Source organism: Strongylocentrotus purpuratus, unplaced genomic scaffold (genome assembly GCF_000002235.5).
Source record: "Strongylocentrotus purpuratus isolate Spur 01 unplaced genomic scaffold, Spur_5.0 spur5_scaffold_14, whole genome shotgun sequence".
Taxonomy (NCBI): domain Eukaryota; kingdom Metazoa; phylum Echinodermata; class Echinoidea; order Camarodonta; family Strongylocentrotidae; genus Strongylocentrotus; species Strongylocentrotus purpuratus.
This window is the reverse complement of record NW_022145599.1, coordinates 9,455,427-9,473,781: the sequence shown is the minus strand read 5'-3', so window position 1 is coordinate 9,473,781 and position 18,355 is coordinate 9,455,427. Positions and strand designations below refer to the sequence as shown.

General features: G+C 43.3%; 1 protein-coding gene across 1 annotated transcript in view; it reads left to right on the top strand.

Moving 5' to 3' along the window:
- LOC105444520 (sacsin-like) overlaps positions 1-17,603 on the top strand; it is a 34,641-nt gene extending 17,038 nt beyond the window's left edge. The window contains exons 5-6 of the mRNA XM_030984985.1: positions 991-2,550; positions 3,229-17,603. Of these exons, the coding sequence (XP_030840845.1) occupies positions 991-2,550; positions 3,229-17,246 (15,578 nt within the window). The 3' untranslated portion in view covers positions 17,247-17,603. The remainder of the gene's footprint in view (positions 1-990; positions 2,551-3,228) is intronic.
- The last annotated feature ends 752 nt before the right edge of the window (positions 17,604-18,355 follow it).

Below are 18,355 nucleotides of genomic sequence, written 5' to 3'. Positions count from 1 at the left end.
TCTTTGTCTAGTAATACGTCAAAGCTTCCGCGCTATGCGCAGAAGGGGCGGACTGAATTCAGACAAGGATTATGAGTCGAGAAAGGTACAACGAATCGTCTTCTTGCAAAGCTTCCGCACCTTCTGCACCCACCCCCCTAGGAAGCGAGCTACGCGCGCTCTTTAAGTTATTCGCACGCTTCGCGTGTTCACTACCGCCGCCCCCCCCCCCTAATATGAAATCCCAGCGCTTGGATACAATAGATACATAGATTAAAAAATGGAAGCACACAACATATAGACACGTTCCCATAATGACCTAGTTGATATTCTAAAAATGTTTTACTTTGGTGATACCACCCCTTTTCCATGCCTGTGCCGCAAATAAAGACCCCTAAAAGTCGTTTCGTTATAGACCAGAGTAGTTTAGCCCCTCCTGAGGGAAATGTCTTGATACTCTGCAGTTGTTTTCCGGCGCCTATTGGCTATTGAAATGTGCGGGTTTTTTTAAATGGAAAGTGGTTTATCTTTGTAGGGTGAAGTAAATACTTGCTATAAGATGAAACTAAATGAGTTTGAAAAGTCAGAGCATAATCAAAATAGTACTAGTTGATAATAGTAGTTACTGGAGAGTTTGGTCCTTTCAGACAAAGCTGCTGAAAAAAGATGGTAACAGCAAAAAAATTGTCCCGAAATTCAAAAATTTGGTCGATCGATATTTCGTTCCTTTGGGGGGGGGGGGGGGCTGGGTGGGTAATGTCACCTTTTTTTGGTCACCCATTAGCACAATTCTCGTTTTCTTTTTTTTTTTTAATTAACAAAAAAAAATGAGGGGTGAGGGGGCGGGGGGGGGTGGTTCCTCCAAAACATACACACACAAAAAAAAATTGAGGGGGGGGGGTATGCACCTGGATTGTTTCATATACTTTTATATACTTTTTTAGCATTGCAAGCATTATTGTTTTATTACTTTTATACTTAATAATTATCACCCTTTCGATTACTTTTCAGATTTACCGAGCATCATGAGCGACCAAAAGCTGGCATTCATTGATCCATTAGAGGAACATTTTTTTGACAAGCGTGGTAGAGTCAAAACTGGATGGCAATTTGGTCTCGGATCCGACAGCGACATATTCTCGAAGAACGAAGACCAGTTTCAACCGTACCACAACATATTTCCCGGAGTAACAGGAGGGATTTCGACGGGATATTTCGACGGCACGTTGTTTAGATTTCCTCTGCGGCATGCGGCAAATAGTTTAAGTGACAAAATATACAGCGATGAAGGCACATTAAGCGAGCTCCTCCTGGCTTTTCGAGCCGATGCTGATGTTGCTATGCTGTTTTTGCGCTCTTTGAATAACATCGAGGTGTTAAAGAGGCGATCCGATCTGCAAGAGCCATCACTTGTTGTACGAGTTCGAAGGGAACACGATCCAGAAACACATCCACCGGGAAAGGATTTTTCTTCACGTCTAGAAACTTACTGCTCTGATGTGAGCGGGCGCCGAGGGCCAATCAAGTTGATTGATTGTGTGACATTCACTACCGAAACACCGGAGGCATCCAATGCACAACGGTGGGTTGTTAGTCATCATATCGCGGGTGATAGCATGTCTCAAGAGCTTTCAGATTTGGCCGAGAAACAAAATCATCTCCCTTGGGCAGCTGTTGCTATTCCCGTGAGTTCTTCAGAACCAAGCAATGTAGCAAGTGAAGCAGAGAATAACAACATTGGTAGAGTGTTCTGCTTTCTCCCCCTGCCACCTGGTGAGGAGAGTCGGACGGGTTTACCAGTTCATGTGCATGGATTCTTTGCTGTCAATAGCGATCGCCGCGGGATCAAGTGGCCCGGACCTGACCAAACGGACACTCTAGCACATTGGAACCAACTTCTTGTGAGAGAACTTATTCCCATTGTATATGTCGACGCGATCAAATACGCCATTAGTAGTCACACCTCTCACGACAGCGTGACCGTCGATTGCATCTATCGATCGTGGCCAGATCATCAAGCGGTTCGTGGAAACTGGGACATTCTCTTGGAACCATTCTACAATGCTCTCTTCCATGAAACTATTATACATAGCGACAACAATGGGTGGATGAACATCGCCGACGTCCAGTTCAACGAATTGAATGTGGATAAAGATATGGAAAAGGTCATCCTCAAGTGCTTCAACATCAAAGGCATTGCATACGCAAGGGTTCCCAGTGTGTGCAGACAGGCCATCAGGAAGTTCTACAAAGATCAGATATCCACTGTTTCTGCTTCCAGCCTTTGCCGTTGCCTCCGTGAAGATCCTGCAATTTTGACCAAGCTCAATGCTGATGAGAAGCTTCTGATCCTTGAGTTCATCTTGCGAGAGGACGCCAGACAAGATCTGGAAGGATTATGTCTTCTTCCTCTCGATGATGGAAGCTTCCACTTCTTCTCGAGTTCTGATGACAAGAAAGTCTACATACCAACCACCAAGTTCCACCGACAGCTTGTACCAGGAGGAAATCATCAATTCATCAGAACGGTACCAGAGGACGACCCGCTTCATCAACTCCTGTCAAATATGGGTGTGTTTTGGTTTTCATTATTTTATCCACCAACCGAATTACCTTAGGTAAAGATGAGAAATACAGCAAAATAGAATATGATTGAACTAGTGGCCTCTTTCAGTTGAGATAAAATTAGAGATTGTTAATTACAGCTGGAATAATTATATTAATTTCGTCACAATGTTATGTGGACATCTTTCCTTCGAGTAGAAAGTATACAGCTAGGTATCTGAAAATCAGGTTGTAATCCTAAAATGGAATGAGTTAGTGCACTGATATATGGGGGGGCGAAGTGTCAACCACGTATCCTGTAGGAACTGCCGCAGGCACATTTCTTTGATTTGTTTTCGTTTGATTCACTAGATTTATGTTGATTTTATCAGAAAAGTACATTCATTGGTGCGAACTGGATAGATTAACTTTTGAAAATGGGCAAAATATTTGAACGGATTATGCAGAGCCTGTATTCTTTAGCCGGGCATCGTCGAAAATGACTTGATTCTTGTATTTTCATACTATTTAAAAGTGATGCAAAATACGACCTTATGGGAATGTTTTCATTACCTTTAGTGACAGTTTTATATCGAGTTTCTTCAACAATAGAGGCATATTGACACTTAGCAAATACAGAAACGATAACATTTTGTGTAAATAAATTAATGAGTGTAACTGTTTTTTTATTTCATAATTATGCAGATGGGCGTTATCAGCTAAAATCATTGACCCTTGATGCAGTAGCAGAGCTCTTGAAGATCAGTATGAAAACTCGGATAGATGATCAAGGATCCTGGATACTGGACACACAAGGGCCTTCTCTAAATACATGGCTTGAAAAGGTCTGGTCAATGCTGTACAGAGAGAGTTCAAGTAAGTTACTTCTCTTTGAAGGTATCCATCTTGTACCGTTGTTTGAGGCCGATGGTGAGGGTAGAAGATTACGACCACTGTTCCAAAAGTCGGCAATTATCCAGAGAAGTCACCAAACATCTGACGGTTATCTCACATTGACAAATGATCTGACAAACATTCTCCAACAGAAAGGAGTGACAGTTACAAACTGTCCTGATTATGTTCTCCGCCATCCAGCTATCATGCGTGACGAATATATCAAGTTCCCAACATCAGAAGGGGTAGTTAAATGCCTTCTGCTTTTAGATGTTGAACTACTGGTCCAGAGATTACATTCCTTCTCCACCGGTGATAGAGATGTCCTTGTGGAATATCTTGCACAGGCAAAACTCTCCCATGATGGAAAGAAACTTCTAAATTGTCTACCACTATTTGAAAGAGTCGATGGAACCGGAAATTCAAACAAACCTTTGGTCAGCATTGAACAATGCGAAGGGTACATCGAATGTTGCGAAGACGATATTCCTGCTCCATTGAAGCTCAAGGGGCTCTTGATCAATGGAAGAACAAAGTCTAAATGTCTGCTACAGAAGTTAGAAGTCTGTCCATTTTCAAAATATCAGGTGATAATGAATGTCTTGGAAGAAGTTCATGAAGGGCAGTTGTACTCCAAGCAAGAGAAACAACTTGTCTTGCAGTGGATAACGAAGCACTGGGAAGATATCAAAGTCAACTGTAAGTCAGGCGCAGACATTTTGCGTCATATGAAATTCATCCCCGACAAGAATAATTCTTTATTGTCTCCCTGTGAACTCCTTGATCCAAGGAATCCATTGCTTGACGAACTGTTTGCCTCTCAAGGAGTATTTCCAGTTGCACCATTTGATTCACCTCAGTTCATAGTAGCTTTCAAACAGCTTGGCATGCGTGGACCAAGTGAAGTTACTTCATCCGAGTTGATTACATGTGTTGAGATGGTTGCTGAATCTCAAAGCCCAAAAAAGGCTCGAGCGCTACTAGAGCTCCTCACAAGTAACCAAAGCCTTCTCGAAAGATCTGTCATTAATCATATGAAACAGAAGCAATGCATTCCTTGCAGACAGTCTCCTCCAGAGTATTACCCCTCAGCTATTGAGTGGTATGGTAAACTTTCTACGAGACTGTCAAGTCCCCACGAAATTCTGAGGGAAAGTAAGCTAGCTGTACTGACATGTGGAGCCTCTAAATGCTTTACTTCCCAGGAGGACGAGAGTCGTTTCTCTACAGTCTACACAAAGATTGGAATGAATATCTCATCTCCAATAATTTCGGATGTCATGACACAGTTCGAAGACTGTGTCAGGTATGCAAAAGAGAGAACTGGGGAAGATGTTACTGATATAGTACCAATGGTTAAGGAGATCTATTCATTTCTAATGGAAGCGTGGCGCCAGGACAAGAACACCAAGAACCTCATCCTCAATCGAGCTAAAGTTTGTATCTGGAATGGAAGTGGCTTTTCAGAACCAAGCAAGATGTGTGCGGTAAAACTTCCATTTCATCTAGCTCCTTACATGGCATCTATTCCGCAATCTACTATTGCATTTGCAGACTTGTTTGAAGCGCTCGGAGTTGAAAAAAACATGGCGGCAAATTCCAATGCTCTGGTTGACATACTGCATGAGATCAAGAAGAGATGTGACGATTCAAAAACTGATGTAGCCTTCCAACCAAGACAACGCCATCTTGTACTGCAGATCCTTCACCATCTACACGCCGCAGGAGAGCTCTCAGAAGAAGCTCGGGCACGCTTACTCGTTCCATCGCAAAGAGGAGAATGTCATCTCATTCCAGTTGATGAGAGCGCATACGTGGACAGAGAGTGGTTGAGACAAAGCACTGACAATGAGGAGATGGATGCCGGTGAAGATTTTACTTTGATTCATTTAGATATCTCAATGGACCTTGCATCATTCCTTCAAGTCCGACCTGTAAGTCGACTTCTTCTGGATTCAGAAGAATTCCAGGGCTTCACACCAGCTGGGCAGCATGAACCTTTGACTATGCGCTTGTGGAATATTCTTAAGAACAACTATGTGGACACCGCTATCGTTAGTGAAATGATACAGAATGCGGAAGATGCAGGAGCTCAGGAAGTTCGCTTTCTCATTGACATGAGAAGAAACGAGAAAGAAACCAAAAGATTATTCGATCCGGGAATGAAGTCTTGTCAGGGACCAGCCCTTTGGGTATACAACGATGCCGTATTCACAGACCAGGACTTTAAGAATATTCTCCGTCTTGGAGGGCGTACCAAGGAAAAGGACGCTGAAAAGATCGGGAAGTTTGGGACCGGTTTCAACTCGGTGTACCGCATAACTGATGTTCCAAGTTTGGTTAGTAGGGACTACATGCAGTTTTTCGACCCTCATACCACACACCTTGGAAACGTTCTCCCGAACAAGAGTCAACCCGGTGTTCGTTTCAGATTAAATAGCACCAAAACACACCGGAGATTTCAAGATCAGTTCAAGCCATTCAACGGAGTGTTTGGGCTCGATTTCAGTGGAGGAAATGAACCATTCAACTACAACGGAACACTCTTTAGACTGCCCCTCCGTTCTAAAGAAGCTGCACAGAAAAGCCAAATATGCAAGGAGAGCTACGATGAGGAAAAACTGACCAACCTGATGCAGATAATGTGGGAATCATCACAAAACCTCCTGGTTTTCACCAAAAAGGTAAAGAAGGTTGCCTTGTTCTACCTTTCTGAGAATTCTAGCGATCCTACCAGGGCTGAGGAATTACTCACTATACAGAAGACCATTCACTCTCCTAGGTTTAAGGATGACGGCACCGTCGTGTCAACTGAATCATTCCGCTGCCAACTAACCTCAAGGGGAGCTGAAGTATTGCCACACACCAATGAAATAGGCAGTCAGGAGCATACGAGTTCTTTCAACACCTTCAAAGTGGTATGCAAGACTTCAAAACAAGCATTAGTTGTCGCACAATCTCAGGAAGGAAAATCACATGGGCTTTCTCCAGCGGCTGCCGTAGCTATCACATTGAATGTAAGAGATTTGCAGAAAATCGAGGGGAAGATCTACTGCGGTCTACCTTTGTCAGTTCCAAGCCTGCTTCCATTTCACATGGATGGTACGTTCGCCATTAACGAAGATCGAAGAAGTCTACAATCACCGACACCACATGGGATGACTGTTTTTGAAAGATGGAATCATATATTGCTCTCTGACGTGATTTGCCGAGCATATGTCTCTCTTCTATCAGACAAAGAGTTCATTCAACAGATCAAGAATACATACGGGACAGATGTGTCGCCAGAGTTGTTGTGGCCTGATGTTGATAAAGTACCTGAGAATTCAGTGTGTTCAGGGCTGTTTAATGCTTTCTACAAAACGATAATCTGCGGATTGGATGGCAAACAACCAGCAGTTTTCTGGACAAATGACGAACCTCGTCAGTTTCACAATGTAGTTTTTCTCGGCGAGGAACTGCAAACGATGAAAGGAATCAAGGACGACTGTTTACAGATTTTGACAACGTATCTGAAGGAGTACTGCCACAGTTGCAGTATGGTGGAAGTGATAGAGCTATCAAAGAAGACGTGGCAAGCACTCGAGAGGGCAGGAGTACGTGATATGGTAGAGACTAGAACATACAATCTGAACAGGTTGTTTGATGAAGTGTTCCTGCCATATTTAGATAAAGTGCCACAGGATCTGAGAGATCACCTCATTCTCTTTGCGCTTGAAATGGACGGTAACCTGCATCAAAAACTTCGAGATGTGAAATGCATCACCGTCTTAGGAGGAGCCGAACTAAAGACATCCTGCGCCCTCATGCATCAAGATGACCCTACACTCCGTGAATTGTTTGAGCTTCAGGGAGTATTTCCAGGTGCACCATTTGATTCAGCTCATCTGACGCCGGTATTCAACCGCCTTGGTATGCGAGGACCGAATGAAGTTACTCCAGTTGAGATGGTTGCATGTGTTGATCTTGTTGAGAAAACTCAGTGCCCCAAGAAGGCCAGAGCTTTACTCGATCTCATCGGAAAGAACCCTGGTCATTTTGACCGTTCACTGGCCGACGGCAGCACTGTAAGAGATTTCATGATGAACAAACGATGTATCCCTTGTAAACAGTCTCCGCCAGAATATTACCCCCCAGATTTCGAATGGCGTGGGAGCACTCAATCCTGTCTCACAACTCCCCAAGAGATTTTGATAGAAACGAAACAAGCAGTGCTAATGTCTGGAGCTTCCAAGTCTTTTATTTCTCAACAAGATGTTCTGTTTTCCACAGCATTCACACTGCTTGGAATAACATGCCACTCTCCAGTGATCTCGGACGTCATAGCACAAATAGAACATTGTGTGAAGTATGCCACATACAGAACAGAACAAGATGTAACAGACATAATACCGATGCTCAAGGAGATCTATGCATTTCTGAGGAAAGAATGGCAACGTGATTCCAACGTCAGAAACTATATATTGGATCGAGTAAAGTGTTGTGTGTGGAATGGCAACGGCTTTTCGGAACCAAGCAAAATGTGTACAGGTAATCTCCCGTTCGATCTAGCTCCTTACATGGCATCTATTACCCAGGCTACTTGTGCGTTTAAAGATTTGTTTGAGGCGCTTGGGGTCAAAAGGAACATCGACACTAATTCGGAAGCTCTGGTTGAAATACTACATAAAATCAAGAGCAAATGTGACGTCCTAGCAGCAAATGTAATCTTCCAACAAAAACAGCGCCAACTTGTACTGCAGATCCTTCACCATCTACATGCCACAGGAGAGCTTTCAAAAGAAGCTCGGGTACGCTTACTTGTTCCATCGCAAAGAGGAAAATGTCATCTCATTCCAGTTGATGAGAGCGCATACGTGGACAGAGACTGGTTGAGACAAAGCACCGACAATGAGGAGATAGATGACGATGAAGACTTTACTTTGATTCATTCAGATATCTCAATGGAACTTGCAATATTCCTCCACGTACGACCTGTCAGTCGACTTCTCCTAGATACAGAAGAATTGCAGGGTTTCACACCAGCTGGGCAGCATGAACCCCTGACTATGCGCTTGTGGAATATTCTCAAGAACAACTATGTGGACACCGCCATCGTTAGTGAAATGATACAGAATGCGGAAGATGCAGGAGCTCAGGAAGTTCGCTTTCTCATTGACATGAGAAGAAACGAGAAAGAAACCAAAAGATTATTCGATCCGGGAATGAAGTCTTGTCAGGGACCAGCCCTTTGGGTATACAACGATGCCGTATTCACAGACCAAGACTTTGAAAACATTCTCTGTCTTGGAGGGCGTACCAAGGAAAAGGACGCTGAAAAGATCGGGAAGTTTGGGACCGGTTTCAACTCGGTGTACCGCATAACTGATGTTCCAAGTTTGGTTAGTAGGAACTACATGCAGTGTTTCGACCCTCATACCACACACCTTGGAAACGTTCTCCCGAACAAGAGTCAACCCGGTGTACGTCTCAGATTGAATAGCTCCAAACAACTCCGGAGATTCCCAGATCAGTTCAAGCCATTTAATGGAGTGTTCGGGCTCGATTTCAGTGGAGGAAATGAGCCATTCAACTACAACGGAACACTCTTTAGACTGCCCCTCCGTTCCAAAGTAGCTGCACAGAAAAGCCAAATATGCAAGGAGAGCTACGATGGGGAGAAAATGATCAACCTGATGCAGAAAATGTGGGAATCATCACAAAACCTCCTGGTTTTCACAAAACAGGTAAAGAAGGTTTCCCTGTTCTACCTTTCTGAGAATTCTAGCGATCCTACCAGTGCTGAGGAGTTACTCACCATACAGAAGACCATGCACTCTCCTAGGGTGAAGGATGACGATACCATTGTGTCAACTGAATCATTCCGCTGCACAATGACTTCAAGGGGAAATGAAGTGATGTCACAGAAACCAGAAGTTAGTGGAGACCTGGACACTGTCAAAGTGATATGCAAGACTTCAGAACAGGCAGCATCTCTTGCAAAATCTCCAGATGGCAGGGAGTGTGGACTTTCACCAGAAGGTGCGGTTGCCTTTCCGTTTCATAGACCACCAATGTCTGCATTTGAGAAGAAGATCTACTGCTTCCTTCCCCTCTCAATTAACAGTATGCTCCCAGTGCATATCAACGGATCTTTTGCTGTAAAAGAGGACCGGCGGAGTCTTCACATGCCAGTGCCCGATGGAAGGTTGATATCTGAGAAATGGAATCACATTATTCTGGCAGATGTGATATGCAGAGCGTACGTTTCACTCTTGTCTGACAGTGAGTTCATTCAACAAGTGAAGGACACATACGGCTCGGATATGTCTCCTGAGGAGTTGTGGCCAGATATTGATGACGTGCCAAATAATTCAGAATGTTCAGCACTGTTTGATGCTTTCTACAAGGCAATGGTACATGGGTTGGATGGCCGTGAACCATCATTGTTCTGGAAAGATGGCAAATCGCATCAGTTCACGAATGTTGTGTTTCTTGGTGAAGAAGTTCAAAAGGAGACATCTGTCAGTGATGTGGTAACAAAGGTACTAAGCGACCATCTCCCCTCAATGGAAGTGATGTCATTGACCGAGAAAACTTGGAGAGCCCTAAGAAGAGTACAGCTGATAAATGAAGTTCTCAAGAGGACCTATGATTTCAACAGGTTCTTCGATGAAGTTTTTCTACCACAAATCAGTCAGGTGCCGGACAACATCAGAAACCAACTGGTTCTGTTTGCACTCAATAACAGTGAAGACACACTGCAGCAGAAACTAAAAGATGTGGAATGCATACCAGTACAGGGAGGAACTGAACTGCGGAAACCTTGTGATCTAGTACACCCGAAAGGCAAAGCTGCGCCTTTGTACTCGGAGTCTGACAAGGTTTTCCCTCTGGGAGAAAAATTCAATGCCACCGACACATTGGCGTCACTTAGTAAGCTAGGAATGGTGAATGACTATCTTCATGAGGATATTTTCGTCGAGCGATGCGAGACTGTTCACATTCTGCATTCAAGCTGCCGGGAAGTAGCTCAAACGAGATGCCATGCTGTACTGAATTATCTGTCGGAGATGTTGAGGAGTGATTGGAATGAGAAAAAAACCCTCAAAGAACGGCTTTCGAGTATCCCATTCTTGCCTATTTTGTGTGAGAAAAATAGAGACCAAGCTCTACCGTGGGTGGAAACAGACTCTCTTGCTTATGCATCTGCGAATGATGTGTACTCTCATTCTAAAACATATTTGGTAAGCAGCACGTCAAACGTTGTGGATGAATCAGAAGAGTGGAAGCTTCCCTTGACAGTCGAGCATTTTCTTGGTCTTGTAGATAAATATCCCTCTGTCCAAGATGTACTCAGGCAGTTTTCAAGCTTTCGTAGTCACTACGAAACGAATAATGAATGCATTTCTGGTCATCAGTTACAAATGATATGCAAGGCGGTCTACGAGCGTGTTGAAATTGCTTGTGAAGACAATAGTCCTGACATCTCCAACGAAGATCTTCAGAATCAATCATTCTTCCTTGTAGATCGCAAGTTTGTAGTGGCCTCTATGGTTGTCGATAGAGGCAGAGATCTTCCACCGTATCTATACAAAGCTCCCCAGTTCCTGAAACAATATCCAATTCTTCTGGAACGTGCAGTATTGAAGAGGGAGTTCGATGCAGGAGACTATCAATGTGTTCTCCAATCTATATATGAGGAAAGCAATGGGAAACCTTTAGACGACGAGGTCTTGGAGGTTGCTATTTTAGCTGCCGATCGACTAGCCAGTTTCCTCAAAGATGATGATGATGGGAGACGGTCTCCAAATGCATTTCTCCCAGATGAGCACAAATGCATGAGGCCTGTATCAGATCTCTGCTACAATGACATTGATTGGTTAGAATACGACGAAATCGAACTACATAAGAGTCACATGAGAATTAGCTTGATGCTTGCAAAAAAGCTGAAAGTGAAGGATGTTCGACAAATGATGCTCCGGCCATACGAAATGGATTTCTCAGGGGAAGAGTTTGGCCAACATGAGAAACTTACAACCCGTATCAAGCGGATTCTCGATTCGTACCCGTCTGATGAAACAATTCTGAAAGAACTTCTTCAGAATGCAGACGATGCTGGAGCAACTGAAATCCACTTTGTCTACGATCCTCGCTCACATAGTGAAAATAAACTTCTAGCAGATAGCATGAAAGCTTTGCAGGGTCCAGCTCTTTGTGTCTTCAACAACCAATCTTTTACAGATGAAGATATTCGTGGGATACAGAATCTTGGAAAAGGTAGCAAAGCTGATCATATGGAAAAGATAGGCCGTTATGGGGTCGGTTTCAATACGGTGTATCAACTTACGGATTGCCCAAGTTTCATCTCCAAAGGTGAACGATTATGCATGTTTGACCCTCTGCTGAAGTATATTCCTGGCGCAACATCGACTAAGCCGGGCCGTCAGATAAGAGTTAATGACAGTGTACGTTCTTCGTATCCAGATACCTTTCAATGTTACTTGGAAGACATTCTTGCAGATGGAAAGAAGGACTATACTGTTTTTCGTTTTCCATTGCGGGAGGAAGCTTCAACACTTAGCAAAAACGTATGGCGAGCTGAAAAGATTCGGAAATTACTACAAGACTTTGAGAATGCTGCATTCGAAAGTCTTTTGTTTCTGAAAAACATCACTAAAATCAGCATCTCAGAAGTAACAAGCTCAGGAGCGATTGGCTCTACTCATGCTATCACAGCAAAGATAACCGAAGTGGAAGGTGAAAAGAAAAATGATTTCCTGCGCAAAGTTCAAGATATCAGTAGAGCAGCAAAGGATGACGGTACCTGGCAAACCGAACCAGCAGAAGTCATATACCAGATGAGATTGAAAGGGAAAGGAAGAGATGAGGATTGGGTAATATGTCAGCAAGTAGGAAGTACAGACACGGCTGAAGAAAACATAATGCGAAAACGTAAACTACTTCCAGTGGGGGCTGTTGCTGCCCGTCTGACAGGTAAAAAAGAGGAACTCAAAGGAACGGCTTTTTGCTTCTTACCCCTTCCCATTGCAACGGGACTTCCAGTTCACGTACACGGATACTTCGCCTTAGACCATGAGAGTAGAAGACACTTGTGGGAAGGTAGCGAAACAGATGAACACACAAAGTGGAACTTTCACCTCATCCAGAAAGTTATTGCACCGGCTTATGTGAAGTTGCTGTTGTGGATACAGGGATTCTTTGTCAGGAAATATGAATGGTCAGGATCGAAGTCATGTCAACAAAAAGCTCACACTTTGAAACTCCTTCAGAAATACCATACCTTCTTTCCTAACATCGGCGAGAAAGGGTCTTACTGGAAAACACTTGAAGCCACTGTATACGAAATTGTTGCCTCGGAAGCCCTGATGCTATTTCCTTCTCTATACAGAAAAGATGATGGCAACTGGGACTTTTTTCTAACATGGAAGACCCCAGTCGTGCACATGCAGCCTCCAGACGAATCAAAGGTGGGATATTTCAACACACTGCCAAACCAAATGAGTGATCACTTCACATTCCCTACAAGTAGCTCCTTGAAGGCTGAGATGCAAGAAAATGTGAAAAAAATGAAGGAGACACTGATCGAAATCACATTTCCATTACTAGAGTCTCCGACATGGTTAATGCACAGGCTCCGTAATGCATGCAAGCATCTCAATCAGGAAACCATGAACCATGAATCAGGAAACTATAAAGTTCTTGAAGTTCTACCTTCAAATGTGGTGTCTTTCCTTCGCGGAGACAACCCTCTTCAGAGGCAATTACCAATGCCACTTTCAGAATCAAGGATCCACGACGAGGGGAGACTGAATGGACTCATAGATTACTGCGAGAAGGGAACAAAATCTAACTTCAAAGAAAGTCTCCACGGATTACCATTGCTCTTCACTCAGGATGGGAACTTGAGGAGGTTATCACGTGATGAGCGAGTCTTTGCATCAGAATTCTGCGATCTTTTCAAGCCTCAGAGTCATAGGTTTTTACATATCGACTTTCTAGACACTCTACCACGAAATGCCGATGTCTTTCGTGAGCTTGATGTGAGTGCAGTATCTGCGCTTCTTGATGATTGCAAATCTTTTCTAAAGTGTGCTTCCGATGAAATAATAACGCTTCGGAACTACCTTCCATCTGAATGGTTTGAACGTTTGTGGAGTCTTCTTGAATCCTTATGCACAGAAACGAACAAGTTGACTGATGTTGCACACGATATCAGAGTTGAACTTGGCCGTTGGGCGATATTACCTGTCACAGAAAGAAAAACTGAAGGTCGTCCGAGAATTAGGCTAGTGGCACCTATCAGTTTATCCTCTACCATAATGGTCCAACCAACCAAGTTGGAAAAGAGTTGCTGGCCAATCTACTCAGCACTTGAATCACTGAACGTCTACAAGGTCGAAGAATCCATTCTTCACGAAGACAAGAATAGCTTAATACATCATCTCGTCACACACAAGGGCGATACCACGAGGGTTTTAGATGCCTTGATGTACTGGGTTGATAGAGACGTCAAGAGATTCAGAAACCTCGAAGCTGATCAACATGAAGAAATCCTGAGATTCTTCAGTAACTGTGAAAGCGAAGCTGATCTCAAAAGGTTGAAGAGCCTGCCTTGCTTCAAATCGATTGCAGGTGACTTTGTCAGTATCAGAGGTTTTGACACAGTTCTTGTCCTCCCAAGTATGATTCCAAAAAAGGAACAAGATAAATGGGTTAGTACCACTCGCGCTATATTTCTACAGTACAACACGCGCCTTAAATTTCTATACCAGAAGCTAGAATTGACTGATACAACAGAGATTGACGTGTATGTACAGTACATTCTGCCGGTCTTTGACCAACTCAGCGAGGACAGTCGTCTTGAACATCTTGTGCGGATTAAACGATTACTACTACAGCTACCCATTCATAACACAGAGAGGTCCTTTAGTGAAACTAGGGAGGAAGCTATTCGGAGATTAAGATTAAGTCACCTGCGTTTCATAACCGGTGAAAATGGGGAATTGCTGAAGGCCGAGGACTTCTATGACCCCCAAGTCGAGATATTTTCTCTAATGTGGAACGAGGTCCGGTTTCCACCAGATCGCGTCAAAAATTCTTTAGGACTTCCATTCCTGCGAGATATAGGACTACAAGTTGTTATTACTAGAGAATTATTCCTCTCCTTCGCCCAGCAAGTACAGAAATCACATTCTGACCTCGAAGAGATGAAAGAGAAGTCCAATGCCCTTGTTTTCGAACTTGGAAAGACATGTGACCTTCACAAAGACTCTTCTCTCCTACAGGAAGTCAGTATGGTTGACTTTCTTGTTAGTGACGGGATCAGCCAGGAGATGGAATCTATTCATCCACCCTTCATGAAGAAAGGAACTCTCATGAGGTATTCTGGATCAAGTTCTTTCGAACACACACAACTTGTTTGGTCCACCATTAGCGTCCTGCCAAAATATGCGGCTTTAGAGAAATGCTACTCTTGTAAAAAACCGTTCGATGAGAAAATGGGCGTTGCACAGGAACCTGAATTTATGATTGTTATCCAGCATTTACGGAATATATGTAACAGACTCCAAAAGAAGAACGACCGGAAGATATCTCACCCTGAAGATCTAGCAGGTGTACTACAGGAAATACTGACATTCGTTTCCTCCAAGTGCGCAGGACAAAACTGCTCTGAGGAAGACCCCTGTGAAAGGTGCTGTATCATCAGAGACGAGCTGCAAAACGTTCCTATCGTCTTTTTGGAGCTCGAGGATGGGCATCGCTTAGTCATAGCAGAACAGATCTCGTGTACAGCGGAAGAAAATCTAGCGCCTTTTCTCTACCAGCTGCCAAACAAGTGGGTTCCTTTCTTCAAGGTATTTCAAATTCTTGGCGGAACAATGAAACCTTCCATACGCCAATATGCTTTTGTTCTTGAAAGCCTCAACGAAAGGGGACAGAGTGCATGGTCAAACCCAAATGTAGTCAACATTGTAGACAGGGCCACGTTTGGGCTTTATGAAGAGTTAATAAAGACCGATCCTGAACAGATAGCTGCTGCATTTGTTCCCGGACACTCCCTGTATCTACCTTCATGTCAGCAAAGGTTGGAACGATCGGAAAGCCTTCTAGTGAATGATGTCAACCACTACACAAACCGACTCCTTAGATCTAATCAACCACTCGTCAAGATATTTCCAAGTCATGAACGAATCGCACAAGAAGCTATCGCCAGGCTTCCTGAAAGGATGAAACCGAAAGCAGTAAGCACGGAAGTAAATGAAATGTTGAGCAAGACTGGTAACGATTCACGAAAGTGTTACTTGACTGGAAACGAACCGTGTGGGTTTGGAAGGAGACTTCAAATCCTGCAGTCAAAGGAGTTTCTTGAGGCGGTTTGCTCCATCATGAGACACAACAGGCGGGCAGTTGACGAGGAGACCAGGAAGCAGTTTAGAGATCTCCTAACTAGCCTGAAGATTACATGTATCCAGCAGTTACATTCGATTCTGCAAATCAATGGCCAAGACATAGAAGGTAGTGAAACCAAAGTACCTTCCTTCATCAACAGTGATAATGAGCTGTTTGTACAACATAGTGAAGTAGGAAATAGGATGGTAACGCTAGTAAGTGTTGCAATCCATGTCAACAAAGTCCTTGGAAATTTGTTTGAGGATAGAAATTATATGTCTATACTGCTATCTCAAGATTCTTCAGCTACCATCCCAGAAGCACTAGCGATGTTCGGCATTGCTTTTATGGAAGATTTCAAGTTGCCTAATCCTGGAAGTACTATTCCAGAACAACTCTACCATCTCATGGAACAAAACCCCTGGACGTCTTTCAGCACAGGCGATTACGTAGGGTACGCACAAACCTATGAAGACGGTGACTACTACATATACGTAGTAGTGGTCAAGAGGATATGCAACGAGTCGCTCAAGTCAGTTTATCTCATCGACATTGGAAAGGACAGCCCGATAGAGGCCAATGTGTTGGACATGCACAAGATTCACATCCCGAACTACACATCATGTATGGAGCCTGTTCTATCTGACCAAGTAAACTCAGTTGGTGCTGGACCGTGTTTTTCTGGTCATCGGGAATCATCTCTTCTAACGGATGTTGAAGAAGCAAACCGACAGGTGACCGCAGAATTGGAGGAGATCTCGCAGCTTCCAGCGGAGCTGACAAAGAAGGCTCTCCCCCGATTGATGCTAAAATGGCATTCCGACAAGCATCCAGAAGGTCCAAAGGAACTGTTTGACAAAGCATTCGAACATATCAAGAGTGAACTCGAAAATTCATCATATGAAGACCTTCCCAAATTAGCTGAGCAGAGAGCAAGGGAAGACCGACAACGGTATAATCAAGGAGGAGAAGTAGCAAGAAGATTCCCAAATATCCCCAAAGCACTCCTTTGGCTTCGCCAGGGACAGGAAGATCTCCGCGCTGCCCAACACGATCTTAAACCACACGATGAGCCGTCACTAGAGTGGGTAGCGTACAAGTGCCACCAGAGTGTAGAAAAGGCCCTCAAAGCTGCTCAACTTGCCATCAGAGGATGTCACAGTAGTACCCATAGCATTGATGGTCTAGCCCGTGACGTCAGTGAACACGCGAATGAACACGTGCGTGAACACGTACAATCTTCAGAATTTCTCCAGAACATATGCCAGCTCAGCTCTCTCGTGGGTGATCAACAGGCTCGGTACCCGGATAGTTGCGCCTCTTCACAGATTCCTCACGAGGTCTTTATAGACCAAACCAAAGGTGAGGAAATGATCAAGCTCGCCCGTAAAATTCTTGCAGTCGTTGAATCATCATTGGTTCCGTCGAAATCATGAACGCTAGGTCTGGTACAAAACTATTGCTTTTGTTTCCACTGCTTTTACATTGACGACATACCTGCATTGTGGAATCGAAGCAAAACGTAGGTGGCCATATTATTCTAGTGACTCTTGCGAGAAGATTTGATGAGTTGATATGTACATTTAATTATGATAGCGGTAACAGTATTTGTAATCGCGCTGAATAGACCAGTTCGTAGTTAGCCCATGATACACTTGACCCCAAATATCCACAGATATTTTACACATGGAGCTGTCCCAATTTGTGCACTTTAGAATTATCGCTGCCAAAGTCATGGATGTATATTTGTTCGCCCTCTTGAGAAGAATGCTTCCACCTGTGTTCCTTAGAACTGTCGGTTCATACATTAATAATGATGATATAAATTTCATGAGCACGTATCCAATACTCGTCTGATCTCTATCTGCACATGCGCAGAATCTATCTATGTAGTGGCTGATCAATATCACTTTTGACTAAAAACCAATCGAATAATATTAAATTCGGTAGATTTATGAATTGACTACTGATGCCATCATGCCCTTTTCTTCCTCTCACACTAGTCGATATCATATTTCTTTAACTTATGTATCATTCGAACGAAGTACTTTAAATCATGTGCATTGACGTTTGATTTAAAGTTTGAAATTAAAAGGACCAAACATAAGAAAGTAAGGAATGTTTGAAATATGAGATCACTAAGTCTATGCGGATCTCAAATAAACTGTTCGGTGATAATTGTGACCTAGTTGCGGATAACTCCTAATTGCCTTTTCACTCGGGGCACTACTCAAAATATATTATGGATAGCAACTTATCAAGAATAGACCCATCTGAGTCATACCTTTTTGAAAAGGTGAAATTTTAGTCAATTTGTATGTAGGAACAAATGGGAAAGTTATCCCGCACTACACCACAGAGACACTACTGATACCTGCTAGATGCTTTAATCGACGCAGGGGATGCGTATTAAAATATCATTAAAAATAATCTTTTAATGTAAATTGATTAGATTTCATTTTGGATATCATATTTCTGTCATCCGTACAGAAAAGATAGAAATACTATTTCCCTTTAAAAAAAAAGTTTTTTACTTTTGTCAGAT